Genomic DNA, 19581 nt, shown 5'->3' with positions numbered 1-19581 from the left:
TCAGATCCAGTGTATATAGGACCAGTTCTCCCAGAACCATATCATGTTTCTCACAACGTACTCTTTTATGAAAGCAAAAATAGCTATGATTGTGGAATTCACCTTCTGCATACATAAAGGCAGGAAATAGAAGCCGTTTTCAGGCACTACGTTCTCATCCAGAGACACGAAGTGAGACACGAAACTTCTCTTCCATCACTGGCAGCTCTGTCAGGGGAGAGATAATTTATTCAGTAATACTCTGCAAAACTGTGACTGCTTCATGGAAAACTTGGGACTAAATATGAGCTCTGCCATAGAGCTGAGGATCTGTAGCTCAACTTGTTTCCTCCCTCAAGATATTGTAGATGCACGGAATATCAATACATACAGCACTTTTTCACCTTACTGGGATGGTAATGTTACCATTTCTGTAATATTTATTAAACCTAGAAGTGCCATTGATTTTTAGAAGAGAAAAATATTTGGTTCTTTTCTGTGGTCTTCAACAAATTCCCAGGAAGCCAAAGAGTTTATCTGAAGGACATTCTTGTGCCCTACTGATACACAAGAAAAACATCAAGCAGGTACCTGGCAGCCTATAGTAGTCAACAGCAAGGTCGTTTTTTCATTATCATCACTTTTCCTAACAACAAAAGTTTCTTCCTTTGTTTGGAGCATTTCTAACTACAAAAAAAAAACCAAGTGTACAATACATGTCCTAGTTTGTGAGCACATAAGGTTGCTGCTTCAGAAATGCTATTCAGATGCTGATAACAAGCTCCAAATAATACAGGTTCCAGAGGAAATGATTTCAGTTTTTACCTTCAGTCTCACTTAGAAGATTTCATGTAGTACTTTTAAAGTATTTTCTTTAGCTCTGGGGACATATATGACAGCACCTATTAATCTAGATGGAAATCATATTTCTAGTGAATATTTTACATCATTTTTAAAAGTTATTGCCAAGCACAAGTGTACAGCCTGGAATTTCATTTTGATTGGTATTATTGGTATTGTCCGCTGAAGTACATTCTGTGAACGGATCGTCTCTTCGTTCTTCTATATAAAAGTCTGAAAAGCTCCAAGGTTTTTGAGGTATTTCTCGCAGCACATGCTGTTTGCCTCAAGGTCGGGCCCCAATTGCCCTGTTTGGCAACCCACGCTGAGCCAAAGGTTGGCATGTGCTTCCAGCAGTATGTTTTATATTTGCTCCACAGTTAATGGGGTGGGTTCTGAGTGAGTGAATTTCCACTCGGCCAGTTCCACCATTCCTGATGGTGGTGGGCAATGCAGAGTTGCTCAAAGCAGCCAAAGCTGCAGCTCTGCAGAGATTATCCTGCAAGTGCATTCTCTGCTGCCTGCTGGGAAGATCATTTTCCAAGAGAAAGAGCTGTAAGAGAATGGGCTGTCAAAAAGATGATTTCTTTCCAATCTCACACATGCAGAGTTTCTTGTAGGTGGCTCAGAAGATGTATCAGACAAGCTATTGATCTGGGGACAGTCAGCTCTGAAAATGTAATGTCTGGCAATGGTGTGTGAGAAAATGTATTTACACATCACAGCTGGAGAACACTGTCACTAATGCTAAAAGACAGCTGACCCCATTCTTAACAAACATTCCTAGTTGCTATTAGTTTGATCATATTCAGCACTGATGATGGTACTCCAGCACTGGGCAACAGTGACCTGATTTGAAATGATACTGACAAAGTGTTTTCAGATCTCACTGAACTCACCATTTATATTCTCCATCAGCCACCCCTCCCTGGCAGCCTGTGACAAGATTCTGGCTCTTGAAGCAGTTCTGCCCACTGTTCCCAGCCTCTTTCCCTGCCACACCGCTCCTGGTTCACCCACTGTAAAAGCAGAGCTGCTGGGAAGCATTGCCCAGCCTGGTTCCATTCCTGGTGTTTTATGTTCTGGTTTTTATTCTAGGGTGTTCGTGAGTGCTGAGTGAGTGCCCTGATTTGCTGCTCTGATGATATTCAGCCCCTCAGAGCTGCAAAAAGACCAAAGGTTTTATCTTTTGTTTTTCTCCCAAATTCCTCAGTACGATTCATCCGCACACAGAGTGGCCAGAGAGCAGCATTACAAATGTCTGTATAACTTCTGCCTGTCCTGCTTTCCAGTCACGGGCACCTGTGAGTACTTTATCCCTAACAGAAGCAGAATTAACCACCTCTGTGCACCACTTTGTCAGTGTGTGAAATTCTACACACCAGCTTTTAGCAGCAATTATTCCAGTATGAAACATTCCAAAAGATATTTGTTTTTCTTCCATTCTCTAAACAGCTTCTATTGCAATTCCCATGGAAACTGTGCTCACAGACACATGCCTAATGTTTGTGGGCTCAAGCATTATCCAGCAACAACTCCAAACCCCAAAGGCTGCATGGAAAGGATGAGCTCACGTGGGCCGCAGTCAGCAACTGGTAAACACCAACATTTATTTGCTTTATGAATGAGAACAAAACAGAACTGTTCCACCCAGTGGAGTTCATAGCAGACAGATATACTATCAAACCCATTTCTCCTGTGCAATTCCTTTGCCTGCAGTCCTGCCAAAGGCAGCTGTAGGCTTCTCTGTAAAAGGCAAAATTGGGTTTTGTAACCTGAAATATGAGGACAAAGCATCTTACCTTCAGGCCAACAGAATCCAGTGATTCTGGAAAATGCATATCTAAAGGATATAGAAAGAACCTTCTGGAGCAGTAAAACACGCTGCAATTTAGTTGATATCTGTCCATATTCCCAGCAGTTACACACATGCACCAGGACTGAAATAATAGTGCTTTTTTCTCAGCAGAGTTCATTAGTCCAGCACAACACACAACTGCTACATGACTTTGGGTTATCTTGGAACTCAAACAGGCTGAGCAGTAAAATGTGCCATAGGCCTTCTCAATAATAACCAGCCAGCTGACTCTTTTACCATCACATTCACAGAATGAACAGCAGCCAGCATTTCTGTAAGGAGAACTGAGGAGTGATGCACAAGAACTGCCTAGATGCTCAGTTACATTTCCCTTACAGAGCTCCTTAATAGCCCACATCTACCCCATCTTCAACCCAGATGAGTTAGCTGCATGGTTGCCATTGAAATAACCACTTTGCAACAGCAAGTTTTCAGAGCTGGTTTAAACTGAATGATGACTCATAAACACATTGCACAAGCCTGCTCCCAAAACAAGCCAAGCTGTGAAAAGCCAGCAGTGCCATCCATTGACTGAACTTTATAAAGCACATTCTGGGCAGGGGAAAATACCTATCGGTGTGCGGGCAACACCCCCGTATTCTGCCTCCTTGCAATTGCACATGGGTTGCCAAAGTCTTTCTGCAATGGTTTCTGATTCCAAACAAGTTCCCACAATGCCTGCTCTCAAATAACAGCTGCCAGATATGTCAAACGACTTCGCTCCTCCTGGCAGAATGTCTGTGTTCACATCTGTTGGCTCCTGATAGATGGGTGTTTGTGCCAGCTAACGAGTGTCACAAGAAGAACATGACAAGTCACAGGGCTATCACATGGCCAGAGCCAAAGAACAGGCTCTTTTCTTTTCTCCTTCTGAGATCACATAATGAGCAGCACCACAGTGCATGACCAGAACCAGGTACAGTAACACGGCACGGGCAGCACAGAGTGGTGGGCCCAAGAACAGGCTCCTTCTTTGGTGGGATCTCAAAGCTGACAGCTCTATACAGCATCACTGTCTGACAGTGGTCCCACTTTAAAGAACAGGACTTGAAAACACAACATACATTACACAAATCTTTTCTAAGCGATAGGTTAGAGGCTTTAGAAGAATATTCCTTGTTTGGGGGATTGTTAGACATCACAACAATGTTAACAACTGTAGTTTAACCTTTAATGCTCTCTAGCTCTTAATATGAGACACTTGTATCTATTCAATGCTTTTATCAGTGCAAGTAATATTTTTATTTAAGGTTTGGCCATGAAAAGTAGTTACAAATCTGGTTGTATCCCAAATTCTCTACTGCTCCACAGTGCTGGCTCCGTAGAGCTGGTAAGACTTACTGGCCATCTTACCCCCATTAATAATGCTTCTGAGTGCACCCTTTTCCTTCCTTATCAGCAAAACACAGATTTATATTCAGAAACAAGAAGTTAAACTCACTTGCATGTCTTTGAGTACAAACTGGTTGTGTCACTCGCTTTGAAAGGCTGTGTCCCAGAGCAGCAATATATAACCAACTGAAAGACGTGAGAAGAATTGCCAATAACCTCATACAAATAGGGACAAATGGCTGTGTTGGGTCATTCATATCAGCCTTTTCTGAGTACACTGCAGATTGAATATTGCATTGCACCGAGTTCTTTGGCCAGAATCTCATTATTGCATTATGAAGCGAGAGGTAGAAAAGAGACTATCTGGCCTTGACTGTTACTTGTTTCATCTAAATAAGCTGATGCTTTGCTTTATAGCAATACTGGTGAGGAGCAAAGGGCAAGAAATCTGCACTTGAGAATCTGAATCACAGGCTGCAACAACAGAATATTATCAACTATTTATATAGCTTTTAAGTGAATAGTGAAGTGGAATAGAACAACCATTTTTTGTATCTGTGGAAACAATTCGATATTGCTGAACATTTAGAAAAACAAAGACAAAACACATCTCTTGCCTAATCTTTCCTAAGCTAAACTATGTTTGTTTGTGAGTCAAATCCGAAGGTAAATATAACGGAGTGTATGCAGGTCTGAGTGTCTGTGGGAATCAGCAGAGCTATAAAACAGCCTGAGGAGGAATAAGCAATTTAGACATTCGGCTTCCAAATTTGGCCCCACGGTTTCTGACTTCACAAAATAGGATTTATCTCATAATAGTAGCAGCAAACATACAAAAATCACTAAACAGTAACAATTCACATTCCTCTCTACGCTATATCCATAAACACGCTGCACTTTTCCTGAGCTATTTGACTTCATTTGTTTTATAAGTTTGAGGGCTCCTTTCCAAAGACGTGGGTTGCATCGATAAAATGATACAGCAACAAAGTAAATAGCCATGGATATCTGTATCACAGATGCCTGTAGCATTCATGGCATAAGAAAGTACTAAATATCTTTATAATCTACATTCAGATTCCTCTGATAACATACATTTTCTGTATTTCCCATGTATACATTTTGATGTATAAAATAAACAATAAAATCTTGACTGGTGTTATTTAAATTCATGTTCATCTTATCATCTACCCATATCATCTCATTTTCATAATCCTCGGAACAACGATGTGAAAATGCCAGTGTATTAAAGAACTGAGCCTCTTAAAACTCTACTTCACATGCCATGCCCTTCATTGAATGTAATATAACAAAATTTGCTTTAGCCTCTTTTCTGAATGAGGTTCGTGCTCAGTTCCCAACTTGTCTCATTATATTTATGACCCATGGCATTACTACATTTATAATAATACTAAATGATAAGCTTCCATCACGCATCAGCAGCTGTCTCCCACTCATACAGGAACCATTAGAAGGCATTCTATTTTGCAACTACAACATTCAAAATCCCTGAATCATAAATAGATGAAAAGATCTGAAAAGCGTATAATGAATTTGCCCCCAAACTGTATATAAAACTTAGAATATTTCTAAAGTTTCTTCATCACCATTTGACCAATCCACCATTAAAGGTTATCTGTTACTCAACTACTAATCACATTTAACCTTACAAATGAGCTAAACTCCTGGACAAGCTCATTGCATTGCCCCACAAGTGTCCATGGCGTCGTTTACCTGATACTGCTGGAAAACCACAGTCTGAACAACGGATATTCTCTGTGCTTGTAAAGTCTGTTTACATTAAAATATCTTAAGCCGGAGTGTTTGTTTGTTTGTTTGTTCAAGGCACATGTATGGTTTGATGTTTCTGGTCTTGTTGCTTCCTGCTTCTAAGCAAAATCTCCCACTGAGATTTTGGAGACAGCAGACAGCCAGACAGTGCATATAAAGCTGCCAGTTCATCTGCTTTTATGCCTCATTAACTGACCTGCTGCTCTTTTCTCCACTTGCCCGGGATTTCTAGACACCTAGCAGCAGCGTTACACAAACACTGCAGGGGAGTAACACCAGGCAATGGCTCCAATGCACCTGCCAGAAGGCAGTGTCCTGTGCATATAGAATGCCCTGGGTTGGAAGGGACCTTCAAGACCATCTAGTTGCACCCGCCTGCTGTGGGCAGCCCACAAGCACCGGCAATTCAGAACATGTTGGACTGTAACACCTGCATTTTATGCCTACATATTTCCTGCAGGAAAATCTCAGGCAGAAACATGGCTCTCAGCACTTTCTTCATGCAAAAAACTTGCAGCTCTGACTTTGGAACAGTAACAGAACAACATAATAAACAAAATTGCCTTGGGAGAAACTACTCCCCTGCAAAGCATTCAGAGAGAAACTGCATCTATGAAGAAAGAACTAAGCACAAATCCCCCAGAACTGGCAGTGCTCTTTGTTGAGCCCCGAACAGACTATTTTAATGCATGCAAAGCTCTCTGTCTTCCTGAAAGACACTCCTCGAAACCCATCTGTTCCGTGGTGCATCCTACTTAACAAAGCCTCCCACCACGCGCTCAGCACTGTACCGCTCAGTGCTGTCCTCTCCAGTTTCAGCTTGTGCTCCCAACTGCACGCTCTTCCGGAGGGAAAACCTCCCCTTCATCTCACACAGTTCTCCTATTGTACTGCCCTGTATGCTTACACCACTCTAACAGCCCGCCTGAAGTGGCTCAGCAAGCAGGAAAAGAGACACTCTTTCTTGCTGGAGCTCAGCACCCAGACGTGCAGTTTGTGCAGTGATCTGCTCACACAGCACTTGCTGTCCCCTGGCAGCGTGCAGGGCATGCAGCCGCCATTTCATAATGCTGCTGTGAGTGAGTGAAAAGCCCTGGTTCTGTGCGGGCTAATGCCAACTTGCAGGCACGAAACTACCTCTGTTAACACTGACATTACATGGCTGAAACACCACAAAAGGTCCAGAAATCATCATGGTGTGCAATGAAACTTAGGAAGGACCTTTCCCATTAACCAAGGCCTTTCTGGTTTAAATAGAGGGCAGTGGTGTCCCCTGTTAATCCCCCCACCAACTGCAGTTCAACCTGGGGGATTATACTTCGAAGGTATTCTTACTTTTGCTGTTAGAGTTATGATGCAGAAATGAGGTTATCCACGAGACCTCAGCATTTGCTGGAAGGCCTCAGGAGGGCTCAGAGATGCTGCAAACCATTTGGGGCTGGAAGAGCTCTTCAGTTGCACTCTGCCCTGCATGATGAGACTTGGCAAATGGCTGAGACTCATTAAGTGAGACGCATTAAGTGAGTGATTAAGTGACCTGCACTGCAAGCTGTACATCAGAACTGCAAGCTGTACATCAGAACTGCAGAAACAAGGCTTTAGTCTCATCCATGCCTGGATGCACACACAGACACGCAGGCTTCTATTCACTGCTGGTGAAAATGCACAGCTAATGATGGTGACTGTGTTGATAAAACAGCGTTCGGTGGCCGACAATTTGCTTTATCATCTAGTGTCATCGCACTCTTTGTATCCGTTGTGGTCTCCATGGAAATAAACAGGAGGCATTACTTTTGGAGCAAGCTGCCTGTATGCCCGTATGCGCGTGCAGGTGTATAACCCAGGGTGCCCCACTGCTCCTCCATCTCAGCGGGTGGGCGCCCGTCACGCTGCCGGCACAGCGCCCTGCGGGGGGCGCCCTCCGTCTGACATCGAAGGCGCCTCATTGGGGCTACTGTCCCTTTAAGGAGGAGGGCGCCCAATGTTGGGGGGCGGGTGTTCGCTCTGTCAGTTCGCGCGCCCGCCCGCCCGGCTGTGCCGCGATGTTCCGCCTGCTGCTGCTGGGCCCGCTGCGGCCGCCGGCACTGCCCCGCGGCTTCCTGCCCGCCGCCGCCTTCCGTCCCCCGAGCAACGAGCAGCGCTTCGCTCTCCCTCTTCTCCGGCCGCCGCCGCCGTGTTGCGTAGCGCTGCGCGCCGCCGCCGGCAGCCCCGCTAAGGTAGTAGGGGGCTGGGCTCGCAGCAGGAGGGGCGGCCCGCCTGGGGCGCCGCGCTCTTCCCGGCCGGGTGCTGCGCGGAGCGGGGCTCGGCCCGGGGCGGAGGGGGAGGTTCTGCCGGGGCCGTGGCTGCGCGCGCCCCGGGCACACCTGGCCGTGGGACGTGGGACGGCAGCGCTGCTGCTCCGTTGCTGCAGAGCGCTGCGCTGTGCGCGGCCAGAAATCGGCTGCACGTGAGCTGGGAGCGCCGGGTGGCGATGCGGGGGGGCTGGGAGGAGCTGCGGGGCCCTTCCGATCCGCGCTGCGCTCTGAGCCCGGTGAGATGCAGCTCCTGCTCGGTTCCGTACGGAGTGCGACCCTCTTCGTGGTGATAACTGGCGGTGTTAGATGTTAAAATGCCGATCCAGCTCCGCGCAGCTGCTGAGCGAGTGGTTGGGGCCGGCTTTGGCACGAGGTGGGGTGACTTTGGTTTCCTCTGGTCGGTGACTCCGTATTTAAATCCCATAGGATGCCATTGGAAAACAGCGCTGTTTCTCGCATCCTTTCCTATAATAAAACTGAGGAGTGAGGATGACACCAGAAATACTGCTGTGTCAGGGCTGGAAATAACTGGATTATTTATGATATGGTACTTAATGCTAATTAATACTTTTCTTGTAGGATGCAGGATCCCCTGGAAAGGCAGCCACAGATCTCAGTGGTGAAAACAAGAAACTCAACAAATCTCAGCAGCTGAAGCAAGTTTTCAAGCAGTACGGTGCTGTAGGAGTGTCGTTCCATGTTGGAATCTCATTAATATCGCTAGGAATCTTCTACGTGGCTGTGTCAAGGTGTGGGTTGTACAGTGTCCGTAATGGTTTAGACAAGGGCAGTATCTGACCATTGTGTTTGTTTCTAAAGAGATGCGCTCTAAGGCTGTTTGATTTATATGCATGAGTCCTTTTTGTGTATAAACGGATCCATAAGTTGATCTAATGTCCAGTCAGGTGAGTGCAGATAGATGTGGTGGGCTGCTGAAAACAGAGCAGAGACAGCACCAAAGTGACAGACCAAACCAGATGAAAGGATCTGCTTTTCCGCAGAGGTATCTCCTGTTCTCATACAGTAGCGTGGCATGTAGAGATAGAGCTGCGTGAAAGTGCTGGAGCTCAGAGATAAATATATTTTTCTGGGTGCTGAACACAGTTTAAACTGCAGAAGGCAACAGCCACTAAAACAGGGGATTCGACTATCCAGCTTTTTCTGTTGTAACCTGAGAGGAGCAGGATATTGTGTATATGATTTCAGATGGAAGCAGAGGAGCTTTAGGTATGTCTGGTTTGTGTGAGGAGAAAGAGAGAGGAGAAACTGATCAGTTCCTCTGGGCAGGTGGTGCATGGGGCTGAGTGTCCTCTGTGCTGCAGTTGTGTGGCCAATAAACTAAGAAGATATTTGACTTTTGACACGAATCTTGGCAATTAAAACCAAAATGTGCATCTGAAAATAATGCGTGTGTTATTGTAACAGAAGTAAATGGGGCTGTTAGTCCTGGAAGAACTTATTTATCATTTATCAAAACTTAAAAATAGCAATTGCAGAGTCGTGCTGTGTTAAATTCCCCCAGTAAATAGCACTTTTATATTCTTCGTTGTGCAGTTTTAAAACCAACTAAGAAGCTTTGTTTTCTTTTTCCCCAGCGGTGTGGATATGACTCCAGTTCTCCTCAAACTTGGATTCAGCGAATCATCGTTGCAATCTAAAATGGCTGCTGGTACAAGCACGTTTGTGTTGGCATATGCCATTCACAAGCTGTTTGCTCCGGTTCGAATCAGCATCACTGTGGTTTCTGTGCCATTTGTTGTCCAGTACTGCCGGAAGATTGGTTTCTTCAAACCTCCTGCTCCAAAGCCATGATCATTCCTTACTGCTTATTATTATTATTTAAATGCTTAATATTCATGTTGCCCTTCAGATGCTCCTTTGCGTTCATGCTAATGCTGACCTTCTCTTGCATTTTTCTGGCTTGTTCTTTCAGGTAAATGTGAAAAGTGCTGTTTTCATCTTCTTTCCCTTTATAAAAAGCTCTTGAATTAGAGTCTGGTTTGCACTGTAAGTGCTAATATAAATGCTTGACAATGTGCAGTCTCTTGCAAAAACCAGACGTACAATCCTGGGTCTTTATTTTCTAGATTTATGTTTTTCATGCCAAAATGCAGATGCAGTTTATTGCTGAAATAGAGTAAGATTCCTAATAGTAGAATACTAGTTCTTCCATGGACCATGTAAATAGTCCTATTGGTTAGTAGGTGTACGGGGATCTAAGGTGCTATGTGAGTGTTTATTTTGTTGTAGAAGGCATATGTTATGATCCCAGTCCTGCAATCCAACACCATTCCAAACTAACTTTAGTGAGAGTACCTGTGTGCTTAATTACTGCACGGAGATAATTGTTTTAGCTAGAAGAGGCAACGCACCTCTCTGAAATTATGGCTCCTTTGTGGTGCTTCCATATCTCAAGATTTTGTTGTTTGAAACTATGCTTTTCTGACCTTTCTAAGGTCTTTTTTTCTTTTGAGTTTTAAATGCTACAGACTCATACTGAGTCTAGTGAAATCACTGTAACCAGAATTACCTCCTATCTGAATGTATTCCAAAGATAAAAGAGAGGCAAAGTATCTGTGGTGTTGGGACCTAGCTTTGTTACTGGGCACATCTTGTTGGTCTCTTTTGGGGTTTTCTTTTTAAGCTGGCTGTTACCTATAGGGGTGTTCTGCTCCTGTGGGTGAATCTCTGATCCTCACCTGAAGCCCAGATGCTACAATTCACAACTTCTCAAAAGCAATTCTCGTGTCTTTGTCTGATAGACTGTGGAGCCTTCCAACTCATGGTGTGATTCAGTTCCTTATTTGGGCAGTGTTCTTATTGTACTGTGTTCTCATGTAACCACTTTTCTGTTAACCTAAAAACAGGATCTCAAATCTAGGTATTCAGCTTAACGTTCTGTGCTAAACTTGGATTTCAGACTGTGCTTCTGTGAGGTGACTGAAGCCACATCTGAGTCTTTTAGACCTGTTCTCCCTTCCTCATCTGTTCTTTTGTCGTTGTCTGCCTCTGTACTTGTGCTTATCGTTTATGCCATGGTGGCTCTAACACAGGTCTGTTCATAGAGGAATCTGAACTAAAATGACAGAAAGCTACTCTGATCATTGAAGTATTTTTTTAACTAAGTTATCTTTTTGAAAAGAAATACTGCTTGAGGGAAGGAGGAATGAGGCATCATGGCTTTGTCATGAGCAAGTTATTAATGCTGCTCAGACAACCTTAAATTGCACCCTCAGTTCATCAGTGTGAATATTCTATTTGTTACTGGGATGGAAGCTTATTGCTGGCTATTCAACAGCTAAAAAGCTGCAGGGTCTACAAAGCAAATGGGGATTGCTGTGTAGTAACAACATGCAGCCAGCACCTCTAGTTTTGTGATCTACAGCCTGGGGCTGGATGGAAATAATTCATGCTGTCTGCCTCTTTGAAATTTCAAGTCTGACTTTGGCACTTCTTGCTTCATTTTCCAAGAAACATCTTCTTTTCTACGTGTTCTCTCACTGTTCAGATTATTGTTCTGTCATCCAAGGGTAACAAAAGGATTCCATCGTAATCAAATAACGACAGCCTTGCTTTATTTGATCAGTGATTTCTAGAAAGTAGATCACGTCCTGAAGCTGATAAAACTTTCTTTCCTGTTCCTAGAGTGTTTCTATAAAACAAGACTCATTTAAAGCAAACGTACCTGGAAGTTATTAAGAGGTACAAGCACTATAGGTTTTGTTGTGGTAGTAGGAAAACACTTCATTTAAATTGTGACCTGTAAGATAAAGATGGTTGTATAAACTACTGGCACTTTTAGATGAGTTTTTGCTAAATATTTTACAGCAATTTGAGAATATATTTTGAAACGTAGAATCCTTGCTTGTAAAGGATCTTTTTTAAATAGTTTGTAAGGTAGTAAGAGACCTCCCTTGGCTCCTGATAACAAAATAAATTGCTTTCTCGTAGCATTTGCTTGAAGTGTTTTAATGGAAAATACTTGGTTTGCATGGTTTGTTTCTCTGAGCGTCTTGTCTAATTGGAGGAATGGGAAAGCACTTCATTACAAATTACAAGCAAGTTTTACCACACTTTTGATGAGTTAATTTGTTTAAAAACCACTATCCTTTCCAGAAATGCAGGAAACCTGTGAGATGCTTTGCCATTTATGTCTATGGTAGCTATGAAGCTCAGGTTCTAATCTATTACTTCTGATAATTTGCAAATAGGGGGGAAAAAATTAGAGCCCAGAGTATAAACACCAGAGAACTGGAAACATGGATTGGTAAGCAGCATGCTTTGGTTTTTTGTTCCTTGTTTCTGGTTTGTGTGTGTGCATGCCTTGCTTATGACTATTACGCTTCAGCTGCAAAGACAGAAAGAAGTTTTCAGTTGCCTGTGAAACTCTTGTAAGGTATTTGTAACACTTCTGGTACTTTCCTGAAGAATAATAGCTGCATTTACTTCCACAACGCCAGCACTTAGAGCAAGAACTTATATCAACTTCTGGACAGAGCTGGAGTCTGTGACCATGGAGATAAGTCAAGATGTGCTCTAGTAGTCTGACAGTAACGACAGGGGGTTGGAGGCAGCCAGCACCCATGATACTGTGTATTGTAAGGAACCTTACCATGCTTTTCAATATATAAGCAATCTTTATTTAGAAACTTGAGTGCTCACATATAAGACAAAAAACTAGAGACAAAATGCACACATCATTCATTTTTAGGACACAAATGCATTCACCTCAGTTTCAGATTACACCACAGGTATGATACCCTTTAGCAGCCCAGTGAGTTCACAGGCAGGTATCTCTGGGATATTGCACTGTTCAGTAAGATAGAGCCACTGCTGTCTCTTGTTATTGGAACAATGAGCTATAACTATGACAGACCATACCATAAAGGCCTTGAACAGACCTTGAATACTTACATCAATAAATCTGGCCCACGTGTAGTTATTTTTCAAGTACATTAAGTATTCCACAACATCCATAGATTACGCTGCAATTCAAGATCAGTTCAAGATGATAACCAGCCCAAAGACTTGTGTTCTTAATTGCCACTGGATTCCAAGACCTGCTCTTCTTACTGTATTACAGTAGTCACAGTACAAATCTCCTCGTTAGTCCAATGACATTACCCTTGTTAAGACTATATTCTGGATGGGGCAGCAACATCACTTTCTATTGTTGGGCGCCTTTGTAGAATTTGCTGTAATCCAGGGATGAACAAGTACATCCTTCAAGGGCAGCCGATGGAATGGGTTATGTTTGAGAAGCTTTGAAATTAAATCCCTTGCACCTTCCGTTACAAATAATGGATACTTGAATTCCACCTAAGAAAAGGAAACAAGACAAAAGATGATGCAATATTCTTTGGCACTAACCAAAACTGGAATGCAATAGGGTTCTGCTCCCCAAGGTACAGAGAGCAAAGGAAACTGTCAGCCTTGTGGGCTATGTACCTTGTACCTAATCATTTCATCACAACTGTGATGAAAACAAAGCTCTCGCTGCTTGCCAAAGTTCAGCTACTGTGCTTTTCTGTGTGCTCCCAACATTAAACCTCATTGCTGGAATCTCTCAAGTTTACAGGACACGAGGAATCTAGAAATATATAATTTAAGTTTTTCCTGATACCTCAAATGATTAATATTTTATATACTGGAAACATGGAAGTAGTGAAGGAGATTGTGAAGAATAGCTGCTATATGAAAAGGGAGGTGTTCAGATACAGGTAGAAACAGAACCAAGCAGCCAGGAAAGCTATCTTTATTGTAATTCTACTGGAGTCACTTCAGGATAGCTTTAGGGATCTAGTTTTGTGTGTATCTCTTTATGTCTTCCCTAAAGCAATATTAAACTTTTAACAAGAAGTGAAACCAAAATTCACCTAGTCAAAGTTATGGCACATACCCTGGAAATAGCTCTGTAGGTTTCTTGATATGTTTCTGCTTCAAAAGGTGGCTTCCCTACAAGGAATTCATAGCACAGAACCCCCAGGCTCCAAATATCCACCTTTTCATCATGTGTTCTTCCCTCAATCATTTCAGGAGGCAAGTAGTCAAGTGTCCCACAGAGAGTTGATCTCCTGAAGAAAAGCACAGAGTACAGTGTCATTTACCCTTTATGGCCGTTTTAACTGTTAGTATTAGCATCTTGATTCCAGTGTTCTTATCTGTATCTCAGTGTGTTTATCTTCCTGGATAAACTCAGTATCTCTGGAATTCCATCAGTCATTTTTCCAGTTTTGTTTTGAAGTATTCTGGCCACAACAGGCAGTTTTGCCCTTCCTTTTTGCCTCTCCCACTGGCTCACAGATCAGTGAGGCTTTCTTCCTTGGGTGCAATTCATACTAAGGAAACATTCCAAGTACAGTGGTAGCATGAGCTGTTTGGACAGAAGTTCTGATCTTCATCTCGGACCACTGTAACCCTAAACCAGTGCGCTAACACCCTTGTTTCAGGTTCAGTAAGCTGTCAAATACACAAATGGAAAAGCAGGATAACGTTCCCTCTATGCTACATCAATCAAATATTAAGAGCTTGACAGCACTGGCCCAATTATTAAATGTTCCCCCTCAGTACTTCAGCAAGTTGACATTTACCTCCATTCCATAACTAAGTTTGACAAGAAAGCTAAAATTTTCATTACAGAAGAATTTCACTGTACAAGGTATATACTGTGTTCTTACCTAGAGGATGGAGCATGCACAGACCATCCAAAGTCTGCAATTTTTAACTCTCCATTTGAACCAAGCAGCAGGTTCTCCGGCTTGATGTCCCGGTGAATCACACTCTTGGAATGACAGTATGATAGGGCATCTGCTAGTTCTGTAATGTACTGCAAAGAAAACAGAACTGTCAAGTATGAAGACACTGATGCTCAAGCTTTACTAGCTACAATATAGTATTCCCTAGGCATAATTTGCAGTTTGGAGTAGAAAAAAATGTTCACTGCGCTCATAAGCAACAGGTTGTGCTTGAAGTGACCACACAATTCACAGTGCTGGGCAATGCTGAACATTATTCGTTGACACTGCAGTCGCTTGTCCTCACAGTGTATTCCTAAATACGTTGCAAGTGCATAAGCAAGCTAGCATCTGAAGAGTTAGTCTTATGCAACTGAAAATTGCTAGCTCTTCAGGAGAAAGTTTTATACTTCAGGTATGCTACACAGGAGCAAGCAATGTACAAGCAGTTAGAACAACCTACAGTTGCAGTTCTTTGTTCATCAAATTTGGTATGCTTCTGTAGCTCCTTGAAGACTTCTCCACGAGGTGCATACTCTAGAATAAGGTAGACTCTTGTAACATCATGAAAGTAGCCGTATAGTCTGAGAATGTTGGGATGCCTGCAAGAAATTGAAATGCCTTCCTGAACAAGGTTATGTGTACAACTAATTTTTAATTATACATTAATGCCACACAGGATATCACAGTTCCAGCTGCCATGTCTGTCTATGAGAGCTTCAGAGCTGACAGAGGGTATTTATCATAGAAGCATCAGACTTTCTACTAGCAAAATCCTACCCAAGAATTCAGATATTTGTATTTTCTCTTACATGCTTTCTACAACACACAGAAGAATAGATTGCCATTCAACATGCAAATCTCTATAGTTCATTGAACTTAGGCTTAAGTACTTCAAATATTCTCTGCGAAACAACTAATTCATTCAGCAGGTTGGGCTTATTTTACAGGAAACAGAATAACAGGAACAAGCTTAGACTGAGAAATTGCCGTCATCCACTTGTAAGAACTGGCCAGGTGCTTGGCTTTTATGCTTGGGTTCTCTTTTCTTTTTGGTCCATGCGGTGGTGGGGCAGGGGCAGAATGGCAAGAACCTTAACAAGCAGTTTCAAGGTGTCACGTATTACAGAATTGCTTTTCTTCATGTGAGTTTACTTTGTTTTTTAATTGAGCATAAACTAAGCAAAGGGTAACTGTTCATTTTACCTGAGATGAGATTGTATTTCAACTTCTCTTCGTAGTTGATGTTCTACACCAGCATCCTCAAGCTGTGCTTTAAACAGCACTTTCAGTGCAAGAATAAATTTACTCTGCTTTTCACGTGCCAAGTATACATTTCCAAATTTTCCTTTCCCCAGAGGACGACCAATTTCAAAATCATCAAGAGACCACTGTCTTCTGCAAAAGGAGATAGTAAGTTACAGAAGTAATGCTTGAGTGTATCAGCAGTGTTCCGCTTATATACATACTGATAGACTTTAGTCTTTAATGGAACACCACCAAGAGGACAAAACATGCATTGAGACTTCTCAAAAGGAAAGCTTTTCTCTTGCTGCTAAAGCACATGCATAGAGGTACAGCTACATATTACAGCAAAACCAAAACTGTATAACTAAGCACATTCCAATATATTTAATACAGATACATTCTAGATTATCAGAACTGCTTTAAAGCAGCCACACTGCAAGTCAAACTGCATCCAAAGTCAGACTCAAGCCCTCCTGCACATATGAAGAACACATTTTTCCAAGTGAATATCTTGTTATTACAGCAGTGGTTATCAGAATTCTCTCACAGGAAAAGTTGCTCCTTTTTGTGCCAAAAGCTTTTCTTCAGATTAAAGTAATTTATTGTTCCTGAAGATTACCAAAGCAAAGTAACCCTTCCAAGGTTTCATTAATAAATATTGTCACTATGAAGAAGGCCACTGTTCTTAGCAATCAAGAGGCTCAAGTAGACAGCAGCTTGGCTGCAACTTAGTTGTAGCATGAAGTGTTAGACATTGAAAGCATAACTAACAGCTGTAAGTTTTTAAGGCACACAACTTACTTCTTAGTGTCTTCCTTTTTCTTTTTAGTAGACTCTTCACTTTTCTGTTTAGAAGTACTGTCTGCTTCAGAACTCTTTGCTGCATACAAACAAGTAGAACAACTTTATAAAACACCAGTGAACGCAAAACATTCACAAGGAACAAGTCTGGGTAGTATCTACAGCAACTTACAGTCTATCCTCCATGATACTTAAAACCTAGCATAGCTTACCACTGGCAAAGCAGCAAAGCAGTTAGAGCTACTGTATCAAAGTGTAACTTCAAATGCTTTTTTGAAACATGAAAACATTAAGAAGTCTTCTCCCCACCTCCTCCCTCCTGTTCATAGTGTTCTTGTGTATCAGATTACCATGAACACTGGAAAAAAACACGATGCAGGGATACCAATTGCATGTATTCAAAGTGGACTAATGAGCATCTGTACATTTTCAAGACTGGAGAAACACTTATATTAGCTCCAGATCTCCTCTAAATCCTTAACTCTGGCAACAAGGACAGTACAGTAATATCTAAGATGAAGTATGTGCTGTGTTTCTGTTTCTGGGTGCAACCATCTATTCTTCTGCAGGACTATCCAACATGCCATTAGTGTGAGCTTTACATTTTCTGTACTGCACTGTTGTTTGAAATCTCCCAAGTGTCACCAACACAGAAAGGTACCATCTTTGGAATTACCAGGTCCAGGAGCTTGTTGAGGCTTTTCACTGCTCTTGCTTGGAACCTGAGGCCCGGCAGTTGGCTGCACTGGAAGTTTTGGTCGGGGCTGCTGCGTTGTCTGATTGTTGGACAGTTTTTGGTTTGACAGTGAAGATTTTTGTGCTTGTACAGGAACTCGCTGGGCAAAATTTGCAGGACACAGAATACGTTGAACTCCACTGTTCAGCAGCTGGCTCTGGGCAGAACTCTGAGACACAGGGACACGTTTTGGGCCATCCACAACAGGATTTACTGCCTTCAAAAAACAACAACTGTACATGAGTAATAAAACAGCACAATATAACCTTTGTGTCCCTGTACAATAGGGTTAGGTACAATTCCATTACAAAACTGAATGCTGATAACAGCAGTCAGAAGCTCAGTCCTGGACACTCTGCAACAGGAAGACTAAAAGCTGACGTTGATAACTGTGCTCACTGTGCATAGAAAACATTGCTCAGAGTTTATTGCCCCTTTTTGTCACTTAGCAAAACTAATCACCATCATTACGCTTCAGGATCTGTAGAATTTATACAGCCAAGATAAACACAGCCATAAACCTCAGAAGCCTCTCACCTTAATAGCACGAGAAGGGTTTCCAGGGCAGTTCTCTTTTGTCTTCTTGTCCATAGTGCCCGAGAAAGGCAAGATACAAGTTTTACCTACGGAGCGGAAAGAGAGAACAGGGGTGAGCCGCGCAAGCAGCAGCGCCGCTCCTCAGATCCGCTCTCCCTCTGCCCCCTACGCACCCGAGGCCTCATCCGAGGCCTGCCCGCCCCAGCTCCGTAACGGCCGAGCCGTTCCCACACCACCCGCCGGCCGGGCCGCCCTCGAGGCAGGAAAGGCCCGCAGCACCGCAGCAGCGCCCCGGGCACCACACGAGCCCCGCACCGCGCTCACCTCGGCCTGCGGCCGCTACGACTGTTTGAATTCAAACCTCCCTCCCTTAAATATCCTTTAAAATACCGCCCCCTCGCCATTGGCCCCTCTCCCGGCGTCCGCGCCCGCCGATTGGCTGCTTTTCAGTCGACCCGCCCGCCGATTGGCTCTCCTGACGCCCCGCTCGTCGCGAGGCCGAGACTCGTCGCCGCGAGCTTGCGGGACGCATGCGCAACGGCAGCCTGCTGCGTACCCGCGTCGGCCTGACCCGCCCACCCTGAGGGCGGTGTTTGCGCTACATGCGTATTTTACGTACCGTCTCTCCGCCGCTTGTTTCTTCCGTACTCCAAGTGCGTGGATCGAGCTTCGCTTACACACTTTTCTCCGCAAGTCTCTGCCCGGCCGGGTCTTTCGTTACGCAAATCGCGTATGTCCAGACCACCCACCTGTGGCAACGCTACAACTACCGCTCCTTCCTCGCAGCCTCCGAGGCCTCGCAGCGCGCCGCCGGCGTCGGGGGGAAGGGCTCCAGGTTAGTCCCGCATCCCGCCGGGCTCCGACCTCGTTCCTCCTCAGCTTCCCCGCACACCCACCCGGGGCCGAGGGAGAGAGAGGCGGTGCTGCCACCTCGCGTGAAGCCGAGCTCGAGTTGGGGGGCTCGGGGCCATTGTGTCCTGCCGGCGAGGTGAGGAGCGACGGGCGGCAGCGCCGAGGAGGAGCGGGAGGGCGGCAGCAGGCCTCTGCTTCGCGCGGCACCGCACGGCGCTGCTCCACGTGCCCGCGGCTCTTGAGGACGAGCGCGAAGGGGACGCCCGCCCACCTCGGCACGAGGGGACGCCCGGCCGGAGCCTGACGTCGCGTAACGGCGCTGCCGGCCCGTAGCTGTTGGCAGCCCGCAGCGTCCCGGGACGGCGCTGAGCGGTCGGTGCCGCTCGTGAAGCGCGGAGGAGCGCGGGGCGCTGCGCTGTCTCGTGGTCCTGCTCACAGCGGTGAGGGGACCCTCTGCCACTCGGTGAGCGCGTGCGGCCTCTGAAGAAGTGCGATTGAAGGCAACCTGTCACTGGCTCCGCGTCCTTAACAACCGGCGCGAGGGCGGTCCCGGTGTGTTGGTGTGTTGGTGTCGACGAG

General features: G+C 44.4%; 3 protein-coding genes across 4 annotated transcripts in view; 1 reads left to right on the top strand and 2 right to left on the bottom strand.

The window, feature by feature from the left end:
- The window catches only part of LOC140259329 (uncharacterized), a 51426-nt gene extending 44728 nt beyond the window's left edge, over positions 1-6698 (bottom strand). The window contains exon 1 of the mRNA XM_072350541.1: positions 6592-6698. The gene's annotated coding sequence lies outside the window, so the exon portion shown is untranslated. The remainder of the gene's footprint in view (positions 1-6591) is intronic.
- Positions 6699-7798: 1100 nt separating this feature from the next.
- FAM210B (family with sequence similarity 210 member B) lies at positions 7799-12044 on the top strand. The gene is made up of 3 exons (XM_072349868.1): positions 7799-8016; positions 8674-8843; positions 9690-12044. Exons 1-3 carry the CDS (start codon positions 7843-7845, stop codon positions 9904-9906), a joined length of 561 nt encoding a protein of 186 aa, XP_072205969.1. The 5' UTR covers positions 7799-7842; the 3' UTR covers positions 9907-12044.
- A 671-nt stretch (positions 12045-12715) lies between these two features.
- AURKA (aurora kinase A) lies at positions 12716-18886 on the bottom strand. 2 transcript variants are annotated; one of them, XM_072349866.1, is made up of 9 exons: positions 18475-18678; positions 18151-18236; positions 17554-17830; positions 16878-16956; positions 16035-16226; positions 15292-15430; positions 14772-14920; positions 13994-14168; positions 12716-13413 (listed from the first exon to the last, which is right to left on the bottom strand). In XM_072349866.1, the coding sequence occupies exons 2-9, from the start codon at positions 18202-18204 to the stop codon at positions 13255-13257; spliced, it is 1224 nt and encodes a 407-aa protein (XP_072205967.1). In that variant the 5' UTR covers positions 18205-18236; positions 18475-18678; the 3' UTR covers positions 12716-13254. The 2 variants fall into 2 exon arrangements, with proteins under 2 accessions (XP_072205967.1, XP_072205968.1); XM_072349867.1 differs by lacking the exon at positions 18475-18678 and adding an exon at positions 18770-18886 and having other exon boundaries at positions 12722-13413.
- Between the last annotated feature and the right edge of the window lie 695 nt (positions 18887-19581).

Source organism: Excalfactoria chinensis, chromosome 15 (genome assembly GCF_039878825.1).
Source record: "Excalfactoria chinensis isolate bCotChi1 chromosome 15, bCotChi1.hap2, whole genome shotgun sequence".
Lineage (NCBI taxonomy): Eukaryota > Metazoa > Chordata > Aves > Galliformes > Phasianidae > Excalfactoria > Excalfactoria chinensis.
The sequence above is the reverse complement of the archived record's forward strand: the minus strand, read 5'-3'. Positions and strand labels throughout refer to the sequence as shown.